This window comes from Podarcis pityusensis, assembly GCF_964106645.2.
Source record: "Podarcis pityusensis genome assembly, chromosome: 2".
NCBI lineage: Eukaryota > Metazoa > Chordata > Lepidosauria > Squamata > Lacertidae > Podarcis > Podarcis pityusensis.
In genome coordinates, this window is record NC_138029.1 from 122,314,824 (window position 1) to 122,335,919 (window position 21,096).

At 44.7% G+C, this 21,096-nt stretch overlaps 1 protein-coding gene and 1 long non-coding RNA gene across 5 annotated transcripts; one reads left to right on the top strand and one right to left on the bottom strand.

Moving 5' to 3' along the window:
• The first annotated feature begins 8 nt into the window (after positions 1 to 8).
• On the top strand, positions 9 to 4,536 carry LOC308470179. Its single transcript, XR_013982226.1, has 2 exons — positions 9 to 305; positions 4,271 to 4,536. It is a non-coding gene; the product is annotated as an uncharacterized lncRNA (long non-coding RNA).
• On the bottom strand, positions 2,586 to 20,284 carry LOC308469604 (uncharacterized protein). Of its 4 annotated transcripts, XM_080992304.1 has the most exons (8): positions 20,104 to 20,281; positions 16,851 to 17,358; positions 16,581 to 16,662; positions 15,825 to 15,907; positions 13,034 to 13,160; positions 7,645 to 11,832; positions 6,054 to 6,245; positions 4,930 to 5,450 (listed from the first exon to the last, which is right to left on the bottom strand). In XM_080992304.1, the coding sequence occupies exons 2-6, from the start codon at positions 17,265 to 17,267 to the stop codon at positions 11,093 to 11,095; spliced, it is 1,449 nt and encodes a 482-aa protein (XP_080848430.1). In that variant the 5' UTR covers positions 17,268 to 17,358; positions 20,104 to 20,281; the 3' UTR covers positions 4,930 to 5,450; positions 6,054 to 6,245; positions 7,645 to 11,092. The 4 variants fall into 4 exon arrangements, with proteins under 4 accessions (XP_080848428.1, XP_080848431.1, XP_080848429.1 ...); XM_080992302.1 differs by lacking the exons at positions 6,054 to 6,245; positions 7,645 to 11,832; positions 13,034 to 13,160; positions 15,825 to 15,907; positions 16,581 to 16,662 and adding exons at positions 2,586 to 3,642; positions 3,877 to 4,003; positions 4,378 to 4,460 and having other exon boundaries at positions 5,369 to 5,450; positions 20,104 to 20,284; XM_080992305.1 differs by lacking the exons at positions 13,034 to 13,160; positions 15,825 to 15,907; positions 16,581 to 16,662; positions 16,851 to 17,358; positions 20,104 to 20,281 and adding exons at positions 2,586 to 3,642; positions 3,877 to 4,003; positions 4,378 to 4,460 and having other exon boundaries at positions 5,369 to 5,450; positions 5,745 to 6,245; positions 7,645 to 7,798.
• Positions 20,285 to 21,096: the final 812 nt, after the last annotated feature.

Genomic DNA, 21,096 nt, shown 5'->3' on the forward strand with positions numbered 1-21,096 from the left:
TTGGGCGCCTCCTAGCAACGCCTCACGAGCCCGTAGCAACGCCGACCGGCCGCCTTTTCCTTCGCTGGCTTCCTACATGCCGGCGCTTCTGCCTCAACCGCTGCCTTTGCCTCCTTCGTCCTTCGTCTCCGGCTGCTTCGAGGCCCCTTGCGGGTGTCTCCCTTTCCCCCGCCCCGCCATTACGTTTATATACCACCTTTTCTTCCGAGGAGTTCAAGGTGGGGCACGTGGTTCTCCACGTCCCCAGTTCGCCCTCCCAACAACCCTGTGAGGTAGGCTGGGCTGAGAGACGTTGGCTGCCCAAGGTAGCTTCATGGGGATACGAACCCTGCTCCCAGGTCCAGGGGTGCCAACGTGAATAATTGGGGGGGGGGCAGGTAAGCCCCACCCTGCATAATCGACCACGTAAGATTGTTTTGCAAAATAATTTCATTTGAATAGAAAAAAGTTGCTTAGCAAAAAGGGAAGAAGAAAAAGCTTATAGCAGTATCTTACGTAAATAATTTACTAGGGTCTTAACAGCCAAGAACAAATTATTTAATCGTTGATTTAAATTTTTTTATTTTATTTTTTAAATTGATTTATCCCATATTTGATCCTGTGAACATTCCCCCGCCCTGCCTTGAAAGCCACACCTGGATTGGAGTCTGTGCGCCTGAACTCCAATTTTCCTCTTCCTCATCCCTGTTCAGGGAGCTTCATAGAATCTTAAGAGTTGGAAGGGACTCCCAGGGTCATCTAGTCTAACCCTCTGCAATGCAGGAATCTCAGCTAAAGCATCCAGGACAGATGGCCATCCAACCTCTGCTTAAAAATCTCCAAGGAAGGAAAGTTATTCATGATGTTTAGTCGGAATCTCCTGTCTTGTAACTTGAAGTGGTTAGGAGACCCCTGGGGAGGGAGATGACCAGTTTACAATACCAGGGTGGGTAAATTAAATCGTGTGTGTGTGTGTGTGTGTGTGTGTGTAAAACATCATATTCTCCTCTCCCGCATCCTCTCCTTGCCTTTGGCATGTTTTCTGCACTTGGAAACCAGAGAACATTCCTTTGCCCTTTCCATTTCCTCTTTGCACATTTAATTTCCTGATTCCAAACCCAGCCTCCTATATAAACACACACAAAAAAAAATACCACCACCACCAATTCAAAATCAAGGACAGGTAAGCTGGAAATGGACTTTTTGTTATTCATTTATTATTACATTTATAGCCCACCTTTCGTCAAATGAACTTGAAGTGGCTTCATAGTTCTCCTATTCCCAATTTTAGATATTCACAATAACCCTGAAAAAAAGCTGACTGACATGAACCTTTCTCCTACCATCTGTGACTGGATTAAAGACTATCTGATAGATCAGACACAAACAGTGAGGATTGGACATGTAACATCTAATTCCTTAAAAATCAGCACTGGCACACCACAGGGATGTGTGCTAAGTCCCTACCCGTATTCATTGTATACATATGATTGTGTATCATCTGATCTGTCTACTGCAATTATTAAGTTTGCAGATGACACCGCAATGCGTTTAATAACAGGTGGAGACGAATTAGCGTATAGAGGGGAGGTAAAAAATATATATATACATGGTGCCTAGGGAACAACTTGCACCTTAATATCAGCAAGACAAAGCAGATGGTGTTGGACTTCCAGAGGAAGAGAGGAGAACTAGCCTTGCTGTACGTCGGGGAGGGCTGTGTGGAGAGAGTCTCTTCCTTTAAATTCCTAGGAGTTTATCTCAGTGAAGAGCTTACTTGGAAAATAAATACAACCCAGGTGGTTAAGAAAGCCCAACAGACTCCATCTCCTCAGAGTATTGCGGAAGAATGATGTCAATCAACATCTGATGATCTTCTACCGGTCAACATAGAAAGATCTTCTACCGGTCAACATATCCTTTCATACTGCATCATGGTGTGGTAAGCTGGTTTGACATCAACTGATAGGAAGTGCCTACAGAGGGTGGTGAATACAGCACAAGATATTATGGGCTGTCCCGTGAATCCGCTGGATGAAATAGCAGAAGAACGTTGCCTCAGGAGAGTGAGGAAAATTCTCAGGGATGATTCACACCCTGGCCGGCACTTTCTTGATCTCCTGCCCTCAGGCAGAAGATGTAGAAGCAGGATTAGTCGCACCAACAGGGTAAAGAACAGCTTCTATCCGTGGCCTGTTAGGCTGCTGAATGAAAAGATAACAACAGGGCAACTGACTCTCGGGTTTGGTGGGTATGCATCAATAAACGAGGGAAATTAAGACTAAGAGAGCTGAGTGGGGGGTGCTCGTGTAATCTCACTGTATACAAGGTGTACAAGTGACAATAAAGTATTTCAATATAACCCTGTGAGGTAGAACTAGGCTGAGAGCCATTGGCCCAAGGTTACCCAGTGAACTTCATGGCTTCATGGGGATTTGAACTCTGGTCTCCCAGGGCTGCTTCAGTTTAAATGAATGGGGCCAAGAGGGAGGGGTGTAGCTTAAGGAAGAAAAGGAGGGTACTCTACGTCCCCAAGAAATATTTAAATGGTTATGTGCATCATTTCATGTATTTCCACTCCAAGCACTGGAATAGTTTATCCCATGTTAATTCAAAGAAATGAGAACTTTATTTACGTGGAAACTCTTTCCACACTGCAAACATTCATATCACTTCCCCCTGTATGCATTTTTTGATGGGAAATTAGTGTTTTCTTTGCACTGAAGCTCTTCCCGCACTCCGTACATTTATATGGTTTTACTCCTGTGTGAACTCTCTCATGACAACGGAGGTTTGCGTTTGTATTGAAACTCTTTCCACACTTCACACAGTGATACGGTTTCTCCCCAGTGTGAATTCTTCGATGAGGAATGAGGTCTCTGTTCAGGCGAAAGCACTTTCCACACTCCAAGCATTTATATGGCTTCTCCCCTGTGTGAATCGTTTGGTGAGACGTGAGGTGCCTTTTCTGTGTAAAGCTCACTCCACACACCAGGCACTGATAAGGTTTATCCCCTGTGTGGATTCTTTGATGATAACTAAGATCAGTCTTCCGAATGAAGCTCTTTCCACACTCCAAGCACTGATAGGGTTTCTCTCCGGTGTGTAGTCTTTGATGATTACTGAGAGTTATATTCTGTCTAAAGCTCTTCCCGCACTCTAAGCACTGAAATGGTTTCTCTCCTGTGTGGATTGTCTGATGGGAAGTGAGGTTTATCTTTCGAATGAAGCTCCTTCCACATTCCAAACACTGATATGGTTTCTCCCCTGTGTGAAGTCTTTGATGATAAGTGAGATTTATCTTCCGAATGAAGCTCTTTCCACAGTCCAAACATTCATAGGGTTTTTCCCCTGTGTGAGTTTTTTGATGATAGCTGAGAGTTATGTTCTGTCGGAAGCTCTTTCCACACTCCAAGCACTTATATGGCTTTTCCACAGTGTGGGTTCTTTGATGAGTAGTGAAAGCTTTCATATCACTGAAGCTCTTTCCACACTCCAAGCACTGGTGTGGTTCTTCCCCTGTGTCAATTCTTGGATGTGTCATGAGGCCTATCTTCTCATTTAAGCGCCTTGCACCTCCAAAACATTTATATGGCTTCTCCACCATAAGGATCCTTTGAGGGGTAGTGAGGCTAAAACTTTGACAAAAGCTTTTTTCACATGCTGCAACAAAGATAAGAAACAGGTAAGAACTTGAGGTAAAAATGCTAATGTTTTAATCAGTAAAAATTATCCAGTATAAGAAACGTGCAAAGAATAATAATGCTAAAAGTTGATAGATTGCTACACTTTCTAAACAGTTTTAAACTAGTACAGAAATTATGGGTGTTGCAGTCCTGTAATGTCTGTAATGCTGAAGATTCTCCACTCCTGGACAAGTGAAACTTCGACCCTTACCAAGAAAGGTTGCCATCCCACAATTCTCCTCCATGACTTCTTTATGCAGATCTCTCTGATCAGGATCCAGAAGTGCCCACTCCTCCTTAGTGAAGTACACAGCCACCTCCTCAAAGGACACGGGACTCTGAGAAAAAGGGAAATAGTTGAAAGATTACATTAAGATATATTGATTCCCAAAATCCATGAGACTCTTCAAGGAAGAGGGGCTATTCTGCAGAAATGAAATCTCCTCTATAGATAATAGTTTGTGTTATCTATTACATTGGTTCCCAAACACTTTGCCCTGTGGATGTTGTATGATTTTTAATTGTAGTTTTATTTCCTATATTGCATTTTATCATGTGGCAATTTGAATTCCATAGAATGATTTAAATATTTGACTTCCTTGCAGGCAGTTCTGACAGAAGAACCAAGAAGCAGGGATTTCAGTTCAGGCCTAGGGAGGTGGGGACCGAGTAGCCTGCCTCCAGCCTGCCTCCTGTGATCTGTCCTCCCTACCTGATCCAGTTCAATGGCAACTGCTTCCCCTTCACCACGAAGCAGAGATGGCTGATGAGGTCTTGCCAGTATCATTTCATCACCTGAGAGAAAAAAAGCTGGCGATAAGCCAGGAGCACTTGCTTCTCTCGTAGGTTAATCAATGCATCCCTAAATACACATGGGTATTAGAAATTCTTTTATCTGTTAAGCATACAGTGGTACCTCAGGTTTAGAACTTAATTCGTTCTAAAGGTCAGTTCTTAACCTGAAACTGTTCTTAACCTGAAGCACCACTTTAGCTAATGGGGCCTCCCGCTGCCACTGCGCTGCCACCATGCGATTTTTGTTCTCATCCTGAAGCAAAGTTCTTAACCCGAGGTACTATTTCTGGGTTAGCGGAGTCTGTAACCTGAAGCGTATGTAACCTGAAGCATCTGTAACCTGAGGTACCACTGTATTTCAGAGCTTTATATTCTGTTTTATATGTGTGTGAAAGGACATCTCTTCCCTTTGGGGCTCTGGGCTGCCAGTTTCTTCCCCCAAAAGATTAAAGGAGCCTGTGGATTTATTTAACACTTGACCAAGATAAACCCAATTGAGATACATCCCATCAGTCATTATTATTATTATATTTATTTATATCCTGTCTTATCCCCAGACCAGGACTTTAGGCAGCTTACATTAATTAAACCACACAGATGAAATACAAAAAGCTAAAACATAAAAAGAGAATAATTAAAATGTTGGTTAAACTCTAGGAGAATTAAAGCAATATAAAAACAAACCTATTAAGATGCAGATATTAAAAACAGCACAGCACTAGTAAAAGCCCTTTTCCACTAGTAAAAGCCCTTTCCTTAAAAAACAGTCAATTCCCAAAGGAAATATGGTCTTTCAGATAGCTTGGACCTAAGTGGTATAGGGTTTTATATCTCATAACCAGCACTTTGAATTGCACCTGGAATCAGACTGCTAGCCAATGTAGCTGCTCTAACAAGGGAGTTCTTACCCAGTAGCCCCTGTCCAGTGTCTGATGGAGCCCTCTCTGCCTCTGAGAAATCCAGGCCGGCTTTGGCAAATAGACCTGTAACCTGAAACAACAATAAGAATTGGAGACATCAACTGTGGAGAAGGATTGGAAAAGGAACAGCAGAGGCAGAAACCTGAAGGGTTATTAGAAGTCTTTCCTTGGATGCTTTCATTTTTTTGTGTTCCACAGAATTCAATTTGTTATGCATTAAAATACAAGAAATAAAATAAGCAACCAAGACGCAATTAAAAGTAAATATAAATATTTAACGTTGATCAACTGAATAAAACTCATGGACCACTAGCAGTTCACAGACCACAGTTTGGGAGACCCCTGGTCCAGATGACAACCTCACCTGCTGCTCTGCCTGCTTCCTCTCCTCTGCCTGACTCAAGAGGAAACCTTCGGCCAGGGCCACCGCCTGGGAACTGGTCTCTGCTCCACATTCCCTCACCCAGCTCTCCATCTCTGGGGGGTAGGACAGCCAGGAACTGCTCCAGGATCACCAGGTCCAGCATCTGAGTCTTGGTGCATCTCTCCGGCTTCAGCCACTGACGGCAAAGATGGTGAAGTCGGCTGCAAACCTCTCGGGGCCCCTCAGCCTCCTGGTAGTGGAAATGCCTGAACTTCTGGCATTGCACATTTGCGCTGAGGGTGTCCTCACCTGGAATCTTCCATCCTGTTCTTTCCCACAGTTCCCCAGGGCTCCTGGCCTGGATGATAAACAGACCTCTTACTGCTTCAGGCCCAGCTGAGTCTTTTTCTTCCATCTTTGATCTCTGTTCCCTCCAACAGGGTCCAAGAAGCTTCTGTTGCTTCTGCCAAAGACTGCTGTTACTGGAGTCACTGCCAAGTCCTAAAAATTCAAGACATTGTAGGGTGAGTGAATTATTACACTGTCAGGACATGAAGATTTTCCCTGAGGAAATGTAGATGAGTCCAGCCACCCATCAGAAGGAAGGGCAGGTGAATGACAAGAGGACTCTTAAGATGATCTTCTGGGGAGGTTCCTTCATGTGTGGGCCATGGATTAAAGCCTTCAACCTGGTTGAAGGTCAGAAGGGAGTTGGTTTGGTGTAGGGCTAAGACCTGGAAGAGATTAGAGGTCTAGTAGCTACCCACCCAAGAAGCCCACTGGGTGACCTTTGGCCAGTCACTGCCTCTCAGCCCAACCTACCTCACAGGGTGGTTGTGAGGATAAGATGAGGAGAGGAAGAAGCATATCTGCTACCTTGAGTTCCTTGGAGGAAAAGGTGGTATGTAAATGTAACAAATAAATACATAAATAAGGTGCAGCATCCATCCAACAGCTCTGTTGCTCACAGCTCTTCCTTCATGCACAAACTCCCTCTCTCAGTTGTACACAGAAAAACAGGACAGTACACATCAGAAATGTGAGTTGGGGGTTGCTTGGAGCTCTGTTGGGGAAGATGGTTTAGGGTGGGTTACAGAAAATTGGTATTTCATTGACATTAATATGTATTCAGCATTTGTGATTGAGTTAATTTCCCAGTATTTGCCTTCTTCCCAGGTGCATAGAAAAAGGATTTACCAGCGGCACTGGCATTGACAATGCCATTACAGTGGTACCTCGGGTTACATATGCTTCAGGTTACATACGCTTCAGGTTACAGACTCCGCTAACCCAGAAATATTACCTCGGGTTAAGAACTTTGCTTCAGGATGAGAACAGAAATTGTGCTCCGGCGGTGCAGCAGCAGCGGGAGGCCCCATTAGCTAAAGTGGTGCTTCAGGTTAAGAACAGTTTCAGGTTAAGAACGGACCTTGGGAACGAATTAAGTACTTAACCCAAGGTAACACTGTAATTTACAGATCGGGGGATAAGCATGTAGAGACAAATCAAGATATGCAGTAAATTACTTCCGCACCTAGGGGACACAGTTTACATACAAAGAAAAGTTGTTGTAACTTCCAGGAGGCACGCTAAATGCATTTGTTACAGAAAAAAATGGATGCCGTTTATTCAGTCTTGAAACATTGAGATAAAGGCATTTTCTCAATGCTCTATTGTAGCTCAGGAACTTGACAGCTCGGGGAAGGGTTTCTATCCTAGGGAGTGAGGGAAGGAGTTGGGGTGTCTTGGGGGTGTCATCAGGCATTTAATTACATGCCCTAGAGAAGGCAAAATGACAGCTGGGTGTCCAATAAGATTCTTATATCATACTCAATGTGCAGCTGAGGATGAATTTCCCTAGAGCTCAGCTCAGTGTTGCACAAAATGGGGAGACACTCACCAGGCTACAGAAGGGGCCATCGATGCAGCTCCCTCCTGGGAGAGTCAAAGCCCACTTTCGCCCCCTCTCTGCAAGCAGGAAGCCACACAAGGCGGAGTGGCATCGGCTCTGGAGGATCCCGGCCGCCCCCCTAAATCCCCCCCCTTTCCTCTCTAGGAACCTAGCTCAGTTGCTTTTAACCCTGAGGAGGCCATGCAGTACGATCTCTCTCTCTCTCTCTCTCTCTCTCTCTCTCTCTCTCTCTCTCTCTCTCAAAGCAGGAGCCAAAGAGGAAACGCTCACAGATGGGGTTCAACTGGCCGGATGAAGACTCAGTGCCACTTCGGGTTCCCAAGCGAACAGTTGCAGTGGGTGGGTGGGGGGAAGCGGAAAGCAATGCAAAGACTTTGGAAAGAAATCAGAGGCAGAACACATTGCACATGTTTCTGCCCCATTCATGACAATAGTCGAATGTGAACCTGAAGTTGAGGGGTGGTTTCCTAGAGGGGAAAATAATAGCGGGTGATGGGGACTGGGTCCCCCAGACAGGGGTCATCAAAATTTTTCAGCAGGGGGCCAGTCCGCTGCCCCTCAGACCTTGTGGGGGGGTCGGACTATATTTTGAAGGGGAAAAAAGAATTCCTATGCCCCACAAATAATCCAGAGATGCATTTTAGATAAAAGGACACATTCTGCTCATGTAAAAACACGCTGATTCCCAGACCATCCGCGGGACAGATTTAGAAGGTGATCCGGATCCGGCCCCTGGGCCTTAGTTTGCCTACCCATGCTCCAAAGCAACTTGCCAGCTGCTTCCTGCCTCCGCCTCCACCTTTGCTGCAAAGGCTGCATGGGGCATGGGAAGTGGCTGGATTCCTTCTTTTGCTGTAAGGGCTGCGTCTGGAGTTTACCTCCCAGGCTGGGGTGGGCTCCCCTTTGCGTTGTGGGTGAAGGGGGGAGTCAGATGGCCTGGAGGGGGAAGGAGCCTGGTGTGGGAGTCATAAAGCCACGGTAAAGGCTTGTAATATTGCAGGGTGCTCCCTGACCTCGGCTGACCAGCACTCTGAGCTTTACAATGTATTGGAATGTATTGGAGTTGTGTTTCCTCTGGGCAGTGATGACCCTATATGGTGATGGGGGCAATAAAAGCCTTAACCGGATGAGGTAACGTGAGACATTGGCAAACAGCCATGCGGCTGGAGAGAGACAAAGGATATTAAAAAAGCTACCGGAGGAGAGGGAAGTTCGAAAGGAGCTGCTCATACCATCCTGAAAATATTGCTGGCTCTCTGTGTCTTTATTTTATGCTAAACTGCGCCATTTGTAACGGCTGGCTCCGACAGCCTGGGAAAGGTGGAGATGGAGATGCGGGGAGATCAGCCAGTTAAATTGGGATAAAAATGGGGGCACGTAAGCCCCACCCTGCATAATCGATCACATGATGTGGCACGGACATACCATTTGAATAGCAATGTATGTCAACATGGGGGCAGCCCCCTCCAATATTTTATTGGGGAGGGGCTGAAGGAACCTGGCCTATGGGAGTTGGCTCCTATGTCCCCCATGCACCCCCCACCAGAACACAACTGGTGAACCCCAGTTCCAGATGGTCACTGCTGTGTCCTACATAAAGGGGAAAAAACAGTTATGATTTAGTCAGAAATGTAGGTGAGCTCAATAGGCTAATAAATGACCTAAGAATTATTGTAAACAGGTAAAAACGTCAGCAGGTTTAGAATAAATTCAGCAGTATAAAGTATGTGGAAATAAAATGTGAAAAGAGAAGGTATGGATTGATTAGAATATGCAGTGGTAAAAGACCGTAAAAGATCAAGCCATGGAAAGGTGGAAGGGAAGTAAAGGTCTCAATTTTTGATTGTAATAATGTTGAAAACTGTAATGATGAAAAAACAAATAAAACCATATTGTAAAAAAAGATCTTCTGGTCTGAAAATTAAATCAATGAGCATTTCTAGTGCTGAGTGGCAGCTTTGATATGAATTAGCCTTGTCAGCCAAGACAGCCTTTTAGCATAGAAGTCAAAGAAAGAGGGTTGACCATACATGTGCAAAAAGTCCTGAATGGCGTGGTGAGAACTTGTGGAAAGCAGTTTTCTCCTCCCATTCATAGTCCTAGAAGCTCAGGCTATCCCATGAAACTGACTGGTGAGAGATTCAGGGCAGGTATAAGGAAGTACCGATTGACACAGAGTATATATATATATATATATATATATATATATATATTAGGGCTTTATTCACCTGCTGCACAGTCTCATCAATGGATAAAAACTAATCAGGGAAAACAAGAGTGTCCCTATTGCAATTTTTTAGATAAATAATTACATAAAGATACAGTATGGACAGTTTCTAGTTGCTCACTTCCTACCTGAAGCATTTCCTTTCCCCATTCATAGCAGTGGGTTGTATCTAATGTTAATCCTGCCCAAAGTACACCCACTGAACTTAATGAACATGACAACTTGGGTCCGTTAATTTCAGGGTGGTCCAACTTTTCATACCAAGGGGCTGCAAGAATATCGCAGAACACATGAGCCACAGAATGAATTAAATTTCCATATCGTAAATTGAAGTGCTCACAATACAGTTAATATTATTTAATATACACAATTAAGGAAATTAATGAAATATACAGTACCTAAGTAAATACACATATATTTAATTATTAAAACAAATTTAATACACAAACAGATGTAGGTGCTTTTGTTAACACACAGAATTTTTTAAAAAAGGCTTTAAGATTCCCTCCCGCTTGAATGTTGTGGGGGCCACAAAAAAAAGCTGGACCACCTTGGTCTACTCTAAGCAAGATTAACACTGGATATGACCAGTTTGAATGATGTCTCTCTATATTAATTCCCTAATGGGAAGAAGGGAAAGATTTGGATGGAAGCATTTTTATGGATTCACCCCATGTGATTTCTCTGATAAGTGAGCATCACTCTCCCAAGTGTTAATACAGTTTCCCCCTTTTAAATTCATTGATGGCAATGGATATTTATGTTTCTTTGAAGCTCTTTCCAAACTCCAAGCACTGTAGGCTACATAAGAGTCAATTGGGGCAATGTCCCACCAAGTGAAATTTCAAGCAAAAGTCCTGTTTAGGGAAGTTTTTGATGTGTGACATTTTAATGTATTTTTAATCTTTGTTGGAAGCCGCCCAGAGTGGCTGGGGAAACCCAACCAGATGGGAACGGTACAAATAAATTATCATCATCATCATCATCATCATCATTTAACATCCCTTCCCACCCCTTCTCAAAACCTCACAATCTTCTGCCAGAATACATGTGCAAAGTCTTGAAGGTGCTATTATGTTCTTTTTGTTGCCCTATTACAAAAAAAAAGAGTAGGATGGGCCACACTCCTGGCACTGATATGGATTCTTCCCGCTGTGAATACCTTGATGAAGATGGAAAATGGTACATTTAATAAAACTCTTTCCACATTTACAAGCATTGATATCGTTTCTCCCCTGTATGGATTCTCTGATGGGAAGTGAGACTTTCCTTCCAGCTGAAGGTCTTCCCACATTCCAAGCACTGGTAGGGTTTCTCCCCGCTGTGAATTCTTTGATGGCGGCGGAAATGTGTGCTTCTGTGGAAGCTCTTTCCACACTCCAAGCACTGATAGGGTTTTTCCCCTGTATGAATCCTTTGATGGGAAGTGAGACTGTCTTTCCAGCTATAGCTCTTCCCACATTCCAGACACTGATATGGTCTCTCCCCAGTATGAATTCTTTGATGGGAAGTGAGACTTCTCTTGGTGGTGAAGCCAATCCCACATTCCAGACACTGATAGGGTTTGTTCCCACTGTGAATTCTTTGATGGGCATGGAGGTTGGAGCTCTGACTGAAGCTCTTTCCACATTCTAAGCATTCGTACGGTCTCTCCCCTGTATGAATTCTTTGATGACGACAGAAATCTGTGCTTCTGTTAAAGCTCTTTCCACAATCCAAGCACTGATATCGCTTCTCTTCGGTATGAATTCTTTGATGGGAAGTGAGATTTTTCTTCCAGCTGAAGTTCTTCCCACATTCCAAGCACTGATAAAGTTTCTCCTTGTTGTCAGTTCCTTGATGGGAACTCTGATAGATGCTCTCTCCACACTCAAGATATTCATATGGCTTCTCTACTGTGTGGAGTTTGTCATGGTCTCCCTGATTCCTGGTTTCCAATTTGTCACCTTCTGCAATGACAACAAAAACTAATGAGAGAGCCTTAGGAGGAAACGGAACCCCAAAATACTGAACAATGCCCAATAATGGTTGTGACAAAGCAAGAAATGAAGGGACTTAGATGAGAGGCAGATCTTACTACAGAATTAACTCCCTTTGGTCGCCAGCATTAACTGAGAGCTGGCTTGCTAAAGACTGTTGAATCTGGCCTGTGTAAAACTGGGTTCGGCTTAGTGTCGAAAGTCATTGGGTCATCTTTTACCAATCACTCTCCCTTTCAGTCTAGCCTACTTCACAAGGTTGATGTGCAGGTAAATGATACAACCATGTCCATTCTCTTCAGAACTGTGAGGAGTAATAGAAAAGATGAAAATATGATAGAATGTAAAGGTTAGGCTTAGAAGTTCCATGGGCAATCCCTGACTTCTCTAGCTAAAGCAATGGTGGTGAACCTCTGGCACATGGGTCTGATGAGGGCCTGTGAGGTTGTTTTCTGCTAGACCTGCAACTTCTGGTGTGAGAAGATAAATGAAGAACGAGGAGCTTAAAATACACTCCTGATTGCTCCTTGCTGGAGGGGCTCCCTCTCAGTAACCATCAGCTGACCGTCTCTGTCAGGATGCCCCACTGGGATCAGCAGCATTAGGGAATTCTTCATCAGGAACTGCCTAGGTCACCTGATGAGGCTCTTGGAGCTGATCAGCTGATGAGCCCTGAGATTTATCTCTTTGAAGTTCATCTGCAATTGCCCATGAAAGGCAGGTAAGCCAAATAGCAAATTATAAAAAGGGGTGAGTAGGACTCTGGGTAGGGAGGACTCTTGAGGAGATATTTCCACAAAGGCAAAAGCGTCATATAGCTATGGGAATCTGAGATGAGTAAAAGCCCACCTCTTTTCTGAGATGGATTGCTGTTTGGGCCAATCATGAAATCCATCTCTGAAGTCAGTGGTTTCCTTTGGCCAACCAGAAAATTAATGAGGAGCTACTTCTACCCTGAGCAACCCTGAAACTCACATTTCAAAGGCCTGGGAAGTTCAGACCAGTCTGATAATTCTTTAGAAGGGCATAACTGGTGTACAAGTCCTGAGACAACACAGTAGATACTTGTCCAAATGCTGTACGTGGTGCCACTGAGCTGCATCAGATCATTCATCATAAAACATCATATTGAATTTCACAGCAGATATTATCATCCAATGGGGAGCCATACCAAGAGACGCCACGATCACACAGTTCTCCTCCATGACACTGTTATGCAGCGTTCTCTGGTCAGGATTCAGCAGGGTCCACTCCTCATCTGTGAAGTATACAGCCACATCCTCAAAGAACACTGTACCCTAAAATTAAAAGAAATTATATCCTCCTGATAGACAGAATAAAAGCTTTCTACCACTATTTAGTGTCCAATATATTCTATCTAATACCGTATTTTTCGCCCTATAGGACACACTTTTTCCCCTCCAAAAATGAAGGGGAAATGTGTGTGCGTCCTATGGGGCGAATGCAGGCTTTCGCTGAAGCCTGGAGAGCGAGAGGAGTCGGTGCACCGACCCCTCTCGCTCTCCAGGCTTCAGGAAGCTCTGTGCAACCCTCGGGAGACCGGCTCCGACTTCGCGCCCCGCTCCCGATGGCTGCGCAGAGGTGCCTGCAGTCCCGGGCTCAGCGCAGCTCTGCGCGGCCATCGGGAGCCGGGCGCGAAGTTCTGCCCGGCTCTCAATGGCTGCGCAGAGGTGCCTGCAGTCCCAGGCTCAGCGCACTTCTCCCCATTGCCAGCCCCACAAGCTCGGGGGACAGCGGGGAGGCGGAGCGCGCCTTCCCGCTGTTCCCTGACCTGGTTCTTCCAGCCCCGCACCTGGGGGGGGGAAATAAAATTTTTTTTCTTTATTTCCCCCCCAAAAAACTAGGTGCGTCCTATGGGCCGGTGCGTCCTATGGGGCGCAAAATACGGTAAGTGCTGTGCTGTCTTAATTGGGTTATTTTATTTCCCATTTTAAAAGTGGGCATTTATATTTTAGTATCTGTGTATCTGGTGACAGCAGTCACGAAATTAAGAGACGCCTGCTTCTTGGGAGAAAAGCGATGACAGACCTAGACAGCATCTTAAAAAGCAGAGACATCACCTTGCCAACAAAGGTCCGTATAGTTAAAGCCATGGTTTTCCCAATAGTGATGTATGGAAGTGAGAGCTGGACCATAAAGAAGGCTGATCGCCGAAGAATTGATGCTTTTGAATTATGGTGCTGGAGGAGACTCTTGAGAGTCCCTTGGACTGCAAGAAGATCAAACCTCTCCATTCTTAAGGAAATCAGCTGAGGCTCCAAGACTTTGGCCACCTCATGAGAAGAGAAGACTCCCTGGAAAAGACCCTGATATTGGGAAAGATTGAGGGCACAAGGAGAAGGGGACGACAGAGGATGAGATGGTTGGACAGTGTTCTCGAAGCTAGGAACATGATTTGACCAACTGCGGGAGGCAGTGGAAGACATGAGTGCCTGGCGTGCTCTGGTCCAGGGGGTCACGAAGAGTCGGACACGACTAAACAACAAAATCTGTGCAACTGGTTTTTACGCTGCTGATAAGTCTTGCTGGCACCTGTCTGTCTCAAGAGACAATGGAGTGTTCCTCCAGGGGTGAAGTCAAACCACTGCATTAGCAGCACCAAAGTGACCTCCCTGGGGCACAATCCTGAGCAGTGTGTCTGGAGGTCCTGGGCTGCCCACATGACAAGACTCCGCTCTCGGCCTCACTGATGTGGTTCAAAGGAAAGCAGAGCAAGACGTTTGGCACCAGCTTGGCTGCAGAAGTTGCTGGAAGGAGGCGTGGAACTGCCGCCCAACCATCTTAGAGACTCCAATCCCCTGTTCTCACAGTGGCCAATGGGAAGCCCGCAAGCAAGGCCTAGGACACAACAGCACTCTGCCCACCTGTGATTTCCTGCAACTGGTATTTGGAGGCATAATGTCTATGACAGTGGAGGTAGAACACAGTCATTGTGGCTTGTATCCACTGATAGCTTTATCCTCCATGACCTTGTCTAATCCTCTTTTAAAGTCATCCAAGGAGTGGAATGTGAATGGACAAAGGGCGGTGGCAATAAATTATCTCTACACTCCAGGTCCGGAAACAGAGTGCTGGATATTCACATGTTCGGGAAAACAACAAAGGTGCTGACTGCAAGGAAACAAGAAAGGCTAGACATGAAAATGGATTAAAATTAATAGAAGGATGAGAAGGTGATTAAAGAAGAAGAATGAAGTAGCAACATCAGGAAGCAATGGACATATGTTTGTAACAGGAGCGGGAAACCTTTTTAAAAAATAATAATTTAAAAATGTATTAAATTTATTCAGTTTCATTTGATGCCCACAAGTCTTCCTAGTGTAATGAGAGAAGGAGAAACATTTGCCCACGCTGTGTAGAATTTTATACACTTATATTCTGATGAGTCAGTGCTTGACCTGACTTTTATTCTGCTTCATTGTGGAAAATATATTTTAAAAATTTAAAAATTGTCCAGTAGCACCTTAAAGACCAACTAAGTTTGTTCTTGGTATAAGCTTTCATGCACGCACATGAAAGCTTATACCAAGAACAAACTTAGTTGGCCTCTAAGGTGCTACTGGACAATTTTTAAATTTTCAAAATATATTTCAACTGCGTCAGACCAACATGGCTACCTACCTGAATTGTGGAAAATATTCCCTCTGTGGCCTTTAAAATAAGCGTGGGACCATCTGGGGAGCTGAGACCAGGCTTCCTAGCTTCAGAGGATGCAACTGGCAGACATTAGACAACTGACCCCGGCGCAAAAGAATGCAAAATAAGGAAGAACCTAAAATTGATAGCTAACTGCTAGGCGACGTGGCTCCTTATTCTCAGGATTTAAACATTCATTGAGTAGCTTTGAAAGCAAGGTGGAAGAGCGAGAGATTGCTAAAGTCTGAAGGAGGGGGCAGGAGAACCCAGACTGCCCCCAGTCTCCTGGATGATCCTTCCCTTACCTGATCTTGTTCCACTGAAACTGCTACCCTTCCATTGCAATGAGGAGATGCCTGAGGTGATCTTGCTGAAATCATTCCTTCACCTGCAAGATATAAAGGGGGATAGAAGATAGGAGCACACGCTTGTCTCCAAGATTCAGCAATGCTTGCCTAACTACACATGGATCTTAAAGGTAAAGGTACCCCTGACCGTTAGGTCCAGTCGCAGACAACTCTGGGGCTGCACACTCATCTTGCTCTATAGGCCGAGGGAGCCGGTGTTTGTCTGTCCGCAGACAGCTTCTGGGTCATGTGGCCAGCATGACTAAGCTGCTGCTGGCAATCCAGAGCAGCGCACAGAAATGCCGTTTACCTTCCCGCCGGAGCGGTACCTATTTATCTACTTGCACTTTGACATGCTTCCGAACTGCTAGGTGGGCAGGAACTGGGACCGAGCAACGGGTCGGCAAGCCCCAGGCTCAGTGGTTTAGACCACAGCGCCACCCGCCACATAGATCTTCGAAGATACCTATTGAGTGTTTCTACTCATTTTATGTTATAGTGTGGAACACATATCTCCCGCTTTGGATCCTTGGAAAAAAAGGTCGAAATGCTGGTCTCCATGTATAAATGATGAAATGTTGTAAATCAACACATTTCTCAGTGGTGGAAAAGGCTGGAAGACAACAATCTACTACTCCAAATGATTAAAGGGGACTTGGATTTATTTCAAAATCAATAGACCAGATTGAGATACAAATTAAGATCAATCCTCACCCAGTGGCCCCTGTCTGGTGTCCAATGGATTCCTCTCCACCTCTAGGACATTAGTGCCCTTTTTTGCAAACGGATCCTGTATCTGAAACAGTAACGAGGATGGAAGACATCAAATGGGGAGAAGGGTTAGAAAAGCCATGACAGAGGTAGGAACCGAAGAGTTGCTGAATATTCTTCTTTGGATGTTTCCCCCCAAAAAATTAAGAGAATTTTTGGGACGCCCTCCCTCACATTCTGCGCCCCTTGAGATTATCTAGATGAAACTCTCACCTGCTGCTCTTTCTGCTTCTTGACCTCTGCTTGACTCAGGAGGAAACCTTCGACCAGGGCCACTGCCTGGGAACTGGTCTCCGCTCCACATTCCCTCACCCAGCTCTCCATCTCCAGCGGAAGGACAGTCAAGAATTGCTCCAGGATCACCAGGTCCAGCATCTGAGTCTTGGTGTGTTGCTCCGGCTTCAGCCACTGACGACAAAGTCGGTGGAGCTGACTCCAAACCTCTCGGGGCCCCTTGGCCTCCTGGTAGCAGAAAGCCCTGAACTGCTGACGCTGAACATCTGAGCTGAGGTTGTCCTCCTCACCCAGGATCTTCTGCACTGTTCTCTCCCAAAATCCCCTACTGCTCCCGGTCTTGATGGCATCATGGCCTCTTCCTTTTTCGGGGCCTGCCGAGTTTTCCTCTTCCATCTATGCTCCAAGGAAGCCTCCAAGAGGTCTGAAGGAAGTCCTCGGTCTTCTGCCAATTTCAGTCTGCCCTAGTTAGAAGCGCTACAAAGACCTATAAAGCCAAGACGTTGTTCTGTTATTAGACGCTACACTGTCAGGAGAGGAAAAATTGTTCCCTGAGCTAGCCTGGAGGGTTCTTGCTAGCAACCAGGCCAGCTTATAGTGATGCAATAGCCCTCCTCGATTGAAAGTTATGAAGCAAAATGTGCCGGCCACCTTTTACACCAGCTTTCCTCAACCTACAGGCCACGGGACACTCCTGGGCCTCAGCACCCTTCCAGGTGGGCCTTGCAGCCTCAACACTCCCCATCCTCACTCTTAGATATAAGCAAGGCTGGCTGCTTCTCTCTGTTACTCAGTGGTGTTGCAAAGGCAGGGGAGTCAGCCTGGTTCCTCAACACCCTTCCTTTCATTGCTTTAAAGCAAAGAGTGGATTAGTGAATTAAGAACTGTCATAACAAGTGAGTTGTTTTTTGTTTTTTTTATTTTTAAATGATATTTATTAAGGTTTCAAAAAAAAAGATTACATAGATAAGAAGAAAAGAAAAAAAAGAGATTTTAAAAAAAGAAAAAATACAAAATACAGAAAAAAGGTAAAAAACACTTTAAAAGAAATCCATCTTCCTTGCCTTACATTTCATTTCCTTGCTTCCCTGACCTCCTCACACCTCCCTTTTTTGTATTCCAGTTCAATTAGTTAATTCAGCAATTCCTTTCCCTCTTTGTTTTTGTCTTAATCCTTTAACTTAATATATTATAACTTTAGATTCTCACCTGTTAACAATCCATTTTTACATACATCTTTATAACATTGCTGCTAAATTAGAAACAGAACTGTTAGAACCCAAAACTAAGATTTTGTCAAAGATGTATAACTTGCTGTTGAAATGGAATACTCAGGATGAAACGGTGAAATCTGCTATGATTAAATGGGCACAAGATGTTGGACATAACATAATGATGGCTGACTGGGAACAGTTATGGACCACAGGTATGAAGTTTACGGCATGTAATGCCTTAAGAGAGAATATTATGAAAATGATATACAGGTGGTACATGACCCCAGTCAAGCTTGCAAAAATCTATCACTTGCCCGATAACAAATGTTGGAAATGTAAGGAAACTGAAGGTACATTCTTTTACCTTTGGTGGACATGCCCAAGGATTAAGGCTTTCTGGGAGATGATCTATAACGAAATGAAAAAGGTATATAAATATACCTTCCTGAAGAAACCAGAGGCCTTTCTCCTGGGCATGGTCGGCCAATTGGTGCCAAAGAAGGACAGAACTTTCTTTATGTATGCCACAACAGCAGCAAGAATACTTATTGCAAAGTATTGGAAGACACAAGATTTACCCACTCTGGAAGAATGGCAGATGAAGTTGATAGACTATATGGAACTGGTGGAAATGACTGGCAGAATCCGAGACCAGGGAGAAGAGTCGTGGAAGAAGATTGGAAGAAATTTAAAGACTATTTACAGAAATACTGCAAAATTAATGAATGTTAGAATGATGTCAGAATGAAGTTAAGTGGTTTTAGCAGCAACAAGTGAGTTGTTTTTGAGCATCAGGCAAAAGTTAGGAATCACCCAGGGTCCCGAGGAGAGACTGTCCCCCAACCCACCCTGATTTAGTGCATCCTTTTCATCCTAGCAAGCTAAAGGCAGCTTTTTTGTAACATCTGAGATCACAAAAAGGTTGTTTTCTGCAAATCCTTCTACACAGTCATGTGACTGAAAGTCCCCTGGCAGGTGTGAGCAATGGGGCTCTGCAGTGCCCCACCACCAATTGGCCAGAGAGTGTATTAAAGGGGATTATTTCCCTTTCATACAACAGGATGTGGGGCAGACATGAGAATTTCCCCCAGGGAGGAGCAAAGCATTGCTATGAATATTAAGTATTCAATCTATATCCCACCCTTCCTTCCAAAGGGGTAAAACATTGAAAGGTGGGAGGAGGCTAGTTTATCCCCCAAAATGCGCGCACACACACACACACACACACACATCCTGCCTCAGGTTCTACAAATACTAGAAACTTTGTCTCACTTTTAAAATGGGAATCTGGATTATGGTTCGTGGAGAAGGGAGGAATTTTCCCCTTACACACCCACTAAACAAATCCATTCGACCACGTTGGTTTGCTTTCAGTCGGTGGTCTCTGCTGCATTTGATTCCTTTGACTAAAAGACCGCTTGTAGTTTTAAGGAATGTTTTCCGTTCAGTCTCGTGTTTGGGGGTCTGCATGTCTGAATGGGCACATGCATGTCAAGAGGCTTGATATCTCCACTTGCTTTTTTTGGGGGGGGGAGGGGTGCATTATCATTCTAATCAAAACTGCAGTCGAATACGCACTTCCATCGAGGTCAGCCCAGTGTTGTACAGTACTTTAAATGCTTCCCTCCGATATGATTGACATCCTATGCCCTTTTAAAATGTGGGCTTTTTGGGGAGGGCGGGTTATTGGATTGCTGTTGTTTTTATTTTGATTATGCATTTTGCGGTTTTATATTTTGATTTTATTCTGTGAACCGCCCTGAGACCTATATAGGGCAGTATCTGAATTCAATATAATAAATAATAATAATAATAATAATAATAATAATAATTCCAAAGCGGCCACTTGACCCTGCAGAGAGGGAATACATCTGATCCCTGACTTGGGTGCTCTGGGGCGGGGGGGGGATCTCGGATGGATCAGCTGAGCAGGCACCCTCCCCGCTGCAGCCCTGGGAATCCCCTTTACCCAAATGCATCAAATTGGGGCGTGGGGGGGCGCGGAAATAGAGACTCACCAAACCTCAGAGGTATCCACCGATGTAGCACTTGCGAGGCACAAAGGCTACTTTCGGACCCCGAAGGTGGGAAGCCAGGAAGGGGCACCGTGGGGAGGAATGTTTGTTCTGGTGTTCCCCCTCCCTCGCCCCCAAATCCCATTTCCCTTCCTCTCTAGGAAACCAGTTCCGGCCCACTTTAACCCTTAGAAAGCCAAGCAGCGAGAGGGGCTGCGCGAAGCTCGGTGGTGCAACTCCTGCAAAAGGCGTGCGGAAGCTCAATCCGCGGCATTTCCACGTGGCAAGTGATGGAGAAGAGATCCAGGGAGAGAGAGAGATGGCCAGGCTGCAAGGTCAGTTATTTTAATTTGGGTATAACTGTAAACTTCTTTTTCTTCTTCTTCTTGATTTATTGGTTTGTTGCTTGTATAGGATTTTTTTTTTAAAGCTTGGTGTTTTGTTGTGTTTTATATATGTTGTAAGCCACCTAGAGTGGCTGGGGAAACCCAGCCAGTTGGGTGGAATATAAATTAAAAGTTGTTGTTGCTGTTGTTATAAATTAAAAGTTGTTGCTGTTGTTATAAATTAAAAGTTGTTGTTATAAACTAAAAGTTGTTGTTGTTGTTATAAATTACAAATTGTTGTTTGTTTGTTGTTGTTGTGCAATTCTCAAAGGAGGAATCAGGCCCTGAACTCGGGGGTGTTTCGGTCTGGGGCTCCATACATGCCCAAGACACTGCAAAAGGATCCTGGTGAACTGTGGCTTGTGAAAAGTGCTGGGAACTGTAGCTCCGAGGGGTACACGACAGTTGACAGGATTTGCACACGTGCTTTAAACGTATGGCGTGTGCGTTGCTCCAGAGCTTCTGATTTCTTGATCCAAAGGACTGGGCTGCCTGTAACTGATCAGCTTCAGTGGTGCCCTGTGATCGTAGAATTGTGGAGTTGGAAGGGACCCCCGGGGTCATCTAGTCCAACCCCCTGCAATGCAGGAATGTTCTTTACATTTTGCTG

Coding starts and splice junctions, on each gene's coding strand:
- LOC308469604 (XM_080992302.1), bottom strand. CDS start 17,267: ATGGAAGAGGAAAACTCGGCAGGCCCCGAAAAAGGAAGAGGCCATGAT. Junction 4,461..5,368: donor CACTGGACAGGGGCTACTGG/GTAAGAACTCCC, acceptor TTTTTCTCTCAG/GTGATGAAATGATACTGGCA. Junction 4,004..4,377: donor TTGCCATTGAACTGGATCAG/GTAGGGAGGACA, acceptor CCTTTTTCTCAG/AGTCCCGTGTCCTTTGAGGA.